The sequence below is a fragment of the Pleuronectes platessa genome, chromosome 18, assembly GCF_947347685.1.
Source record: "Pleuronectes platessa chromosome 18, fPlePla1.1, whole genome shotgun sequence".
In the NCBI taxonomy this organism is placed as follows: domain Eukaryota; kingdom Metazoa; phylum Chordata; class Actinopteri; order Pleuronectiformes; family Pleuronectidae; genus Pleuronectes; species Pleuronectes platessa.
In genome coordinates this window covers 22,758,890-22,768,805 of record NC_070643.1, presented here as the reverse complement: position 1 = coordinate 22,768,805, position 9,916 = coordinate 22,758,890, and the positions used below count along the sequence as shown (strand labels likewise).

Here is a 9,916-nt window from a genome sequence, read left to right as displayed (position 1 = left end):
GTGACGTGTCTATCTGCTCACTGACCAATCAAGAAGCAGATCCTGAGTGCAACATGTGTGTGTCTGTCAGAGGAGAGTCAGCTGGAGGTGAAGGCAGCGAGGAGGAGACCAGTGAGGAAGAAGAGAGGGAAACGGACAGAGGAGGAAGAGGAGCATGGGGGCAGAGGTTCAGAGAGCAGGGAAAAGGAGGAGATGGAGATTGACAGACAGCTGGACCAATCACTGGAGACAAAGTCCAAACAACACAACCTGACCACCGTGAACGTCAGAAACATCATCCACGTGAGTGAATCCTCCTGAGCTGACACCTGCACTCACCTGGACTCACCTGGACTCACCTGAGCTCACTGCCAGATTCATTAAGGAATGAATGAGATAAAAACATGAAACGACAACAAATCTGACCTCTGACCCACAGGAAGTAATCACTAATGAACATGTGGTGGCCATGATGAAAGCTGCTATCAACGAGACCGAGGCCGTCCCTCCGTTTGTGAGTCTCAGTGTTGTGTCCATTCACAGTGTGGCGTTGTGCGTCTCTTGCCTGAATCACATCATCTCTGCTTCTGTTTCATCAGGAGCCGAAAATGACTCGATCCAAGTTTAAAGAAGTTGTGGAGAAAGGAGTGGTGAGACACAACATCTGTTCAACCTCTGGTTCATGTGGTTTCTGTTTGATATCCAATCATACGTTTCCTTTACTTGACAGGTGATTCCAGCCTGGAACATTTCTCCCATCAAGAAAACCAATGAGGTCAACAAGGTAGGGTCAAAGGTCAACCATCCACATCTCAAAATATTTTCAAAAATCGTACCCGTCGTTAAACTCCACCCCTGCTCTTTTGTGTTAAGCCTCCTCAGTTCGTAGACATCCATCTGGCTGAGGAAGACTCCTCTGATGAAGAGTATCGTCCTGATGAAGAAGATGAGGATGAGACGGCTGAAGATGTGAGACTGTGCTCTGATTGGCTGCAGCACAGCCTGATGTTGATGTAAAGTGCTGACTGACAGGTGGTTGTGATTCTGTGTAGACGTTCCTGGAGAGCGACATGGAGAGCACAGCCTCGTCTCCCAGAGGAAGTCGACTGAGCCGCGTGGAGGAGGACAGCAGCAGCCCCTGGCAGGTACAGGTCCTGAGGGACACCTTCTGTGGGACAGCTCCTGAGGGACACCTTCTGTGGGACAGCTCCTGAGGGACACCTTCTGTGGGACAGCTCCTGAGGGACAGCTCCTGAGGGACACCTTCTGTGGGACAGCTCCTGAGGGACAGCGTCTGACTCATTGTCACGTCCGTCCTTACATAGCAGTTGTTTTCTTTGACATATCTGTTAACTCTTCTTTGTTGTGTTTGGTTGATCTTTGGTCACATAACCACAAAAAATAAATGCGACCAAAAACATTTCTCTCCCCCCCCCCCCCCCCCCCCCCACTTAAGAATTCTCGGAGCCGGTCCAGGATTTTGAGGGTGAGGTCTGTGTCCATGGGCCCCCCCCCTCCACCCAAAGCCCCGCCCCCCAAAGCAGTGACTGACTGCTCGTTTCTGGAGAAGCTTCATGCTGTGGAGGAGGAGCTCGCCGTGTGTATGGAACCGTACCAGGTAACACTGGAGACCCGCCGGTCAGCTCACACAGAACAGAGCAGTCGAGCTTCAGAGTAGTTCTGATGGAGCCACGTGAGCGTTTCTGAGGAATGTAGATCTTCAGGACCAGTCGATAGAACTTTAGGACCAGTCAGTCGAGGTGTAGGACCAGTTGGTCAGTACTGGGCACATAAACAGGGTCTTCATGTTTGGTGATTGTTGAGTCAAACTCTGAATGAGTTGGAGGAACAGACTGGTTTTGTGTCCCCCCCCCCCCCCCAGCCTCTACCCGAGCCAGAGGGCGAAGCGGGTCTGATGGCGTACCGGACTCGGTCCAAGCGGCCGCTACGTGACGTCCCACTGGGCCAGCTGGAGGCGGAGCTCCGAGCACCGGACATCACACCAGACATGTACGACTCCAGCTCCGCCCATAAGGACAGGGACTGGACTGATTGGCTAAGAGGCCTAATGACCTCAGACATGGAAAATGAAGGTGTGTGTCTGTGTGTGTGTCTGTCTGTGTGTCTGTGTGTTTGTGTGTGTGTCTCTACATATCTCTCTCTCTCTCTCTCTCTCTCAGAGGATGATGAAGATGACCCAGAGTACAACTTCCTGGCTGACGTTGATGAACCGGACCGGGAGGATTACCGTGACGACAAGGCTGTCCGCATCACCAGTCAGTACACACACAAGTTAACACACACACACACACACACACACGTTAACACACACACACACACACACACGTTAACACACACACACACGCACACACACAATGGTTTCTTCCTGGTTTTAAGACCTTGTGTTCAGGGGATGTGTTGAGCTGGGGGGGGCACACGTCACTCCTGTGATGAAGACTCTGACGATGTTCTGTGTGTCCTCTAGAGAAGGAAGTGAACGAGCTGATGGAGGAGCTGTTTGAAACGGTGATTCTCTCACACTGACCAGCCGCAGTCATGTCCCTCGCTTATGTGAACATGTGTCACTCACTGTGTGTGTGTGTGTGTGTGTGTGTGTGTGTGTGTGTGTGTGTGTGTGTGTGTGTGTGTGTGTGTGTGTGTGTGTGTGTGTGTGTGTGTGTGTGTGTGTGTGTGTGTGTGTGTGTGTGTGTGTGTGTGTGTGTCAGTTGAAGGAAGACCTTGCAGGACAGGAAGGGGACGATGAAGGTCACGAGGAAGAGGAGGAGCCACAGGAGGAAATACACCCTGTTCAGGATCAGCACAGCATGTATATAACACACACAATCACACACTCCCAGACACACACATAGACACACACACTGACTGAGAGTATTAATTTGACAGTGGGCTGGTTGATGAAGAGGATGGACCAATCACAGAGCTGCGTACAGTAAAGCAGCAGCTAGCTTGGATGAGGAGCAGACGGCAGACACACCCACTGTGTAACACACACGTATACGGTCCTGAACCGTACACACTGAAACTGGACGGAAGACAAAAGAGCAGACTGCAGCAGCATCTACAACAGGTACACACACACACACACACACTAGGGCTGGGCGATTTTTCAATCTCGATTCGGGATCGCGATAAAATGTTGATCGATTTCGATTATCTCCTTGTGACATGTATTCGATCTCACGTGGCAAAAGTAAGCGCAACAACAGAGTCGGAGTCTGCCGGCTGCCGTCTGCAGGTAGGACACGACACGCCCACTTCCCATCGTGAAAGTAGCTGCAGTTGCGAGAGAGAGAAAAAGAGAGAACGAAGTTGGAAAAAGGAGAAAAAAGGAGTGAAACTGAGGTTGGGGACAGCGAAAATAATGCCGAATGTGAAAGCGACATCACTACATCACCCGAAACCGAAGACCTTCTCGAAAAAAAGGGTAACGCGACGTCGGGGTGTGTGTACGTGGTTTGGATACGGCAAAAATGACGAGGAGCAGACGAAGCCGGTCTGCAAAATATGCCGGCGGTCGGTACCAGTCAGGACGGGAAACACCACAAACCTTTTCAATCACCCGAGACGGCACCATCCCAGTGATTACACAGAGAGTTTGACTCTGCGGGCTCAAGTTTGCACGACACAAAACAAAGAGACAGGCAAGACCACTACGTCTCCCGTTAGCGATGCTAACGGGTTAGCGATGCTAACGGGAGCGATTCTGTTCTGTTAGCAACACAACAGTCCATCCAGTCGTGTTTTGCTGCCATTGCCCCATATTAAAAACAATCGAAGCGGCGCAAAAATATAACGAGCGCTAATACTTATTGCTTAGCTAAAGATATGATGCCCCTGAGCACAGTGGAGAGGGACGGCTTCAGGAAACTGATCAAAGTGTTAGACCCCAGGTACGAGCTCACAGTTTAGCACTTGAATGTGTCAGAGGGTCTGACCCACATGTTTACTTGTTTATGTGCTCATTATTGGAAGGCATATTCATTTTTTTTATGTTAATAAACTTTATTGTAAATTTCAGTGAATCTCTTGTTTCTTCAAGCTTCAGGATCGTGATAAGAATCGAGATCGATCAATATGGAAAAACATATCGTGATAACATTTTTTTCCATATCGCCCAGCCCTAACACACACACACACACACACACACACTATTGAACTATGTCCATGAGGCCTGACCTCTGTCCACTGTGTGTGTCTCTCAGCACGTCCAGCTGCTGACTCAGATTCACCTGTTGAGTTCACCTGTGACCAAACTTCAGAGTGAGGCGGAGACCACCCGACAGTTCCTGGTAACACACAATCATCATCGCACCGCACTTAGAGTACAACTCCAGATTGGAAACATCTCTTCACTGTTATTTGCCCCCCCCCCCAGGTTGAGCTGGATGTGTTGGCTCAAAGAGCCGAGCTGCTCATGTCGTCAGCTCGTCCTGGTTTCTGCAGCGTCTTTAGATCGTCTAACCTGCAGGGGGCGCTGCAGCTGATGGAGGAGCTGCGGCAGACTCCCATCGGCTACAAGTCGCAGCACCACCCGCCTGATGCCAGAGGATACAGTGAGTCCAGCTGCAGCTTGGGGTGCTGGGAAGTCTCTGATGAGAACTCCTGTGTAGTGTACTTTGAGGTGTCAGCTGCTAATGCTATTGCTAGCTACATAGTGAGAGTGAAGTGATTTGAAAGCAGCCTGATGTTTGATTTTGTGTGTTGTGTATCTCTACATGTGCAGTGCGTTGTTACCCTGTGATGCCAGCTGAGCTCGCCTGGCTCTTTACCACTCGTCAGGTCTTCCTCTACCCAGAGCTGCTGCCCTGTGCCAGCCTGGACCCGGCTCTGTACTGCCCCCGCAGGACAGCTGCATTCACTGCAGCTGAGGACTGGTAAACGCACAAATGTCAAACTGCTGCTTTAAATTGGTTTTGGACTTGGTGTTTATCTCTATGTGTGTGTGTATCTGTGTGTACCTGTGTGTTTTCAGCCTCCTGGTTCTGGGTCTCAGGAACATGGAAGGGTCATGTGACCCGACTAAACTGGTGTCCCAGTTCCTGCTGAGGAAGACTCTGGTGCAGGTCCGACGTAGAGTCCTTCAGTGCTGCCGACCCGGCGTCCCTGATAATATAGTGAAGGTAATAGAGCGATGCCACTGATGCAGCTGATGTCAGGCGACCTGTGTGTTCACCGGCTGATCCCTCTGCAGGTGTTCAGGTATCACCGGGTGTTGTGGCCGATGCCGGCGGCCGTTGGTCCTGTGAATCCAGCAGAGCAGCGCCCCCCAGTGGAGAGAGAGGAGAGCGTCATGCCTCTGTGGCTGGTGGTAGGTGATAAGTTAACACACAAACACTTAGTGTCCGATTTTTGGAACCCCTGGCATTTAATGTTATAAACATGTTAAGGTGTTATATCATGTTTGTGAATCTCCATCACTGTTTCTTTACCTTTCCTCAGCGGAGTCTTCCTGTAATATTTCCGACCATTAAACGGTACAATGCCCCTTGTGGCTCTACCCCTGAGGCCCCGCCCACCTGCAGGGGGTCTCGACCCCGTCAGAGTCACCTGACCTTCCTACGCTCCGCCTCCAACAAGTACAGCTTCCCCTCTGGGACAAGATATCCCCCCCGCCTTCCCAAAGACCTCGACTTCAAACGCATCGGCTTTGTCATGCTGCAGCAGCCCCTCCCGCCTTCTCCTGCTGACTCCTCCCCCCTACCTGATGGACAGGTGTATCCCTCTTGTCCCGCAACTCTCTCTCCTCACAAACTCCTCCCCCAAGCTCTCAGCCCCTCACGAGTCCTCCTGACCAGAACTACTGCCGCTGGGGCCCCGGCAACCGCTCAGCAAATCAGACGCCACTATCGAACTCTTGCAGGCCTGAGGAGGAGAGAGAAACACACAATGAACGGAGAAGCAGTGAGGAGTAATGTGGAGGCACTTGCTCCTCCTCCTCCTCCTGAAGGCCCCGCCCCTTCTCCGGTGGGGGTCGAGGAGGACGACGATGTCAACAGTGTGAATATGGAGGAAGAGGAAGAGGAGAGCGAATTCCTTTTGGCCCTGTCGGAGTCATCGTCCAGTGCTGCAGGAAGTGTGGCCAATCTGGAAGACGTGGCCGACCCCGAGGAGGAGGAGTCAGAGAGTGAGCAGGACGTGACTCAGACGCTGTGGAGAGCAGAAGAAGATGAAGAAGAAGGAGGAGGAGGAGGAGGTGATGATGATGATGATGATGGAGTGAAGTCTTCAGATGAATCCAGAGCCTCTGTCCTCCAGCTGCAGGTGTGAATCAATCATTTGATCATTTTCAAACTCGTTTCATCAGTGCACTGAGCATCTCCATCTTTCAGCTGATTATCGATTATCAGGTCCGATTATCATTCTTTGTCTTTGAAGGAGAAATCGTTGCCAGAAGAAACTGAGGAGGAGGAGGAGCTGGCCGATGAAGATCAGAGAGAGGATGAAGCGTTTGCAAAGGATTATCTGAACAGAGTGAGACTAACATCTTTTAGTTTATATACAGTCACTGATCGTCTGTATACAGTCAGGTGTCGATTCTGTTCTCTGATTAGTCCAGTGAGCTGATGACCTCATGTCTCTCAGGTGTGTGGCGTGCTGCAGGCGTCTCCTGGCGTCTCCGAGCAGCTGCTGCAGTTGTTGGATCAGTTTTCAGCAGCGGGGCCCCTGGGGGCCGCGGGGGCCCCCGAGCGTCTGTACGACCGACTGAGCGGCTTGCTGCGGCCGTGGCCTCAGCTGCTCAGAGACTTCGCTGCGTTTCTGAACGGAGAACAGGCGAGGAGCTGTGGACTGGTGAGTGACATCACTGTGACATCACTGTGACATCACTGTGACATCACTGTGACATCACCCAGGCTCAGGCTCAACCTGTGGTATCGCTTCTTCTCTGGTATCTCTTCTTCTGTGGTATCTCTTCTTCTGTAGTAACTCTTCTTCTGTGGTATCTCTTCTTCTGTGGTAACTCTTCTTCTGTGGTAACTCTTCTTCTCTGGTATCTCTTCTTCTGTGGTAACTCTTCTTCTGTGGTAACTCCTCTTCTCTGGTATCTCTTCTTCTGTGGTATCTCTTCTTCTGTGGCAACTCTTCTTCTGTGGCAACTCTTCTTCTGTGGCAACTCTTCTTCTGTGGTATCTCTCTGCCAGTTTTTAGAGCAACAGCTGTTTGAGAGCAGCCGGCGGTTTCTCCGGCGACTGGGACAGAGTCTGGGAGAAGGCTCCTCCCTCTACCAGCAGGTGGTGTCAGTGCTGCAGGGAAGCCCCACCCCCCCACCTGAAGACATGGAAAAGGTAGACGATGACCTTTGACCCCCTCATAAATCAGCTGATCCTGATAAAGTTTGTTATGAAACCAGATTAATTGATGAGTTTCAGGTGAAATCAGTTAATCATTCAGATTAATATAAAAAGATTTTTCCTGATTGATCCGATCTTCTTTTCCTCTCTCAGATCTTGTCTCTTCTCAGACACCATCAGGACCTGCAGCAGCTGTTCCTGCAGTTCCACAGCCGCCCGCCGCCCACAGCGTCCGGCTCCGAGGCCACGAAGGCCGACGCTGTTTTCCAGACTCGTCCTCACAGGAAGGGAGTCGACCAATCAACCTCTGAAGTGCCTGGGACAGGAAGTGAAGAAGAGGAAGTACAGGAGCGGCCAGTTTGTGCTAGAAACTTCTCGACGACGTCAACTGGAGAAAAAGTCGTCGTCTGGACTCGGTCAGAACACAAACACAGAAACACCCAGATGATGAGCTCACTGATATTCACCTGTGGCTTTAATCAGGCGTCCAGCTGCTGCTGAGTCATGACATGGTGTCTGATACAAACACGTCATGAAAACATCTTGTAAACTATCAAACATTGTTCAACATGAAAAAACATCTAAAACATCACTTCCTGTTTCAGAGAGGCAGACCGCGCCATCTTGACTGCCTGTCAGCAGAGAGGAGCCAATAGGAAAACGTTCAGACAGGTGTCCGCCCAGCTGGGAAACAAGACCGCCCAACAGGTGGGAGGGGGCGGGGCTTCATTGTGAGGTAGTTGTAGACTGAAAGGTCCGAAGCTGACGTGAGGACATTTGTCTTTTTCTGTTACCTGCAGGTGAGTCTGCGGTTCCAGGACCTGATGAATCTTTTCCAGTCTTCATCACAAAAGTCCACTCCCTGTCCCTCAGAGGGCCAGCCAATCAGGAGGCAGGAACCAGCCCCCGACTAAGCAGTAGACCAACCGTGGATGAGTCTGCAGTCAACCAGAAAATGGACTTTGGAGCCAAGACTCTGATCCAGATTTACTTCATGAGAACTCCACTGAATTCCAGAACTGTTGAGTTCAAGAACAGCAGTCGTGAATCAGTTTTATTGATTCTAGATTTAATTTGAATGACGCTGATACGACCCCAGAATCCACAGTGACTGTTTCTGCAGAGTTATTCTAGAAGGGTCCGACTGTACAGCAAACTATTAAAGTTCAAAAAGAACAAATGTTTAATATTAACAGCTGAACCATTCTCCAGATGTGACTTCAGAAGATTGTCTACGTCACCTGAACAGAGTCGAGACGAAACAGAAATGAAATTCTGTTTCACATTCAAGTTCGATGTAGATTGTCCAGACTTGGGTAAGTTCGGTTTGACTCTTGAACATCTCGATGTATAAACTCGAGTCATGTTGCTGAGGAAGGGATTCAAGAAGTCTCTGTAAAAGATGGTTTTCATAGATCTGGGATATGATGGGATTGACTTATTGTCGAGTTATTGTTCTGGAGTTCATCCTCTGTGATTCTTGAGTTTTACATTAGTGTACCTTCAGGCTGCATAGTACCTTTTTATAAATCATAACTATTTATTTTGTATTTATCGTCTCGGACCTCATCGAGAGTCCGCCCTCTGTGGGTGTGTCTGGAGGCGGAGTCTCAGAGTTAGTGAAGGAAAAACTAAAATGAAGTAAAGATCTGCAGCTGTCAACCAATCACATGACACAAGTGAGCAGCTGCTCGCTCCATGTGAGACACTGATCCGGTTCCACATCTGGAGACTGCTGCTGATAACATCTGTATCCATCGGTCCACATGTCAACCTAAGGGACAGGGACTCACTGATCGGGTCAGAACTCGTGTGGACATCACCTGAGACCCTGGGCTTTTCTTTTTTTAGATCATGTTCACAGTCACTGTCACTCTTAGACTCCGCCCACCTGCTGAGCAGTGAAAGATCAAATACAGAAATAAAGATAAAACAATGCTTATTTCATCTCATTTAAAAAATGCTCCAAACATTAAACAAAGGATTGTTCTTCCTTTTTTCTTTTGAGTCTTCCCAGGATGCATTTGGGTAAAACAAAATAATCTCTCCCATGACGCAGTCGTGGAGGATGTACTATCGTTATGTGAGTTTTTCCATTTATTCATATTGAATGTGAATGAATGAAGGTTGATTGTTTGATAAACATTTATTTCAGACTTGAGTAGGTTTTGTTTATATTCAATGGAATGATAACTTGAGCTTTGTCCTGAATTTACGACATGTTTCATTCAGATGTAAAAGCAACCCTAAGACAAATTCAATTAAAAATGATCATTGCTGTTAAATGTATTTTTATTTGTTAAAATCAGTGTTGAATATTTTATTTTATATATTTTTTATACACAGACGAGTTCAGAACATTTTAAGTTTTTAGAAATAAACAACTTCTCCTGGTTTCATATCGGTTTAATGGTTAATGATGTTTAATTCATCCTCATTTAGAAATTCATTAAAAACGGGTGAGGGTTAATAATTCTGTGATGCTCGTTGGGCGGGGGTGGGTGTGTTGTGATTGACAGGTCATTCGACCAGTTATACGGTTTCTTCGGCTGTGGGCCAATCAGAGCGTTTTCCGCTGTATGTGGTCCCGCCTTCCCCTGGACAGGTGAAGAGAGCAGATTGGTCAA

General features: G+C 49.1%; 1 protein-coding gene across 2 annotated transcripts in view; it reads left to right on the top strand.

Annotated features, from left to right (window-relative positions):
- gon4la (gon-4 like a) overlaps positions 1-9,382 on the top strand; it is an 11,653-nt gene extending 2,271 nt beyond the window's left edge. For both annotated transcript variants that reach the window (XM_053446891.1, XM_053446890.1), the window contains exons 3-26: positions 71-282; positions 419-493; positions 579-629; positions 710-763; positions 853-948; positions 1,032-1,124; positions 1,436-1,597; positions 1,862-2,072; positions 2,160-2,255; positions 2,465-2,505; positions 2,706-2,806; positions 2,884-3,067; positions 4,203-4,289; positions 4,376-4,553; positions 4,724-4,874; positions 4,973-5,120; positions 5,192-5,308; positions 5,440-6,261; positions 6,376-6,471; positions 6,583-6,789; positions 7,140-7,283; positions 7,443-7,705; positions 7,895-7,997; positions 8,090-9,382. In XM_053446891.1, the coding sequence (XP_053302866.1) occupies positions 71-282; positions 419-493; positions 579-629; positions 710-763; positions 853-948; positions 1,032-1,124; positions 1,436-1,597; positions 1,862-2,072; positions 2,160-2,255; positions 2,465-2,505; positions 2,706-2,806; positions 2,884-3,067; positions 4,203-4,289; positions 4,376-4,553; positions 4,724-4,874; positions 4,973-5,120; positions 5,192-5,308; positions 5,440-6,261; positions 6,376-6,471; positions 6,583-6,789; positions 7,140-7,283; positions 7,443-7,705; positions 7,895-7,997; positions 8,090-8,203 (3,806 nt within the window). In that variant the 3' untranslated portion in view covers positions 8,204-9,382. The remainder of the gene's footprint in view (positions 1-70; positions 283-418; positions 494-578; positions 630-709; positions 764-852; positions 949-1,031; positions 1,125-1,435; positions 1,598-1,861; positions 2,073-2,159; positions 2,256-2,464; positions 2,506-2,705; positions 2,807-2,883; positions 3,068-4,202; positions 4,290-4,375; positions 4,554-4,723; positions 4,875-4,972; positions 5,121-5,191; positions 5,309-5,439; positions 6,262-6,375; positions 6,472-6,582; positions 6,790-7,139; positions 7,284-7,442; positions 7,706-7,894; positions 7,998-8,089) is intronic.
- The last annotated feature ends 534 nt before the right edge of the window (positions 9,383-9,916 follow it).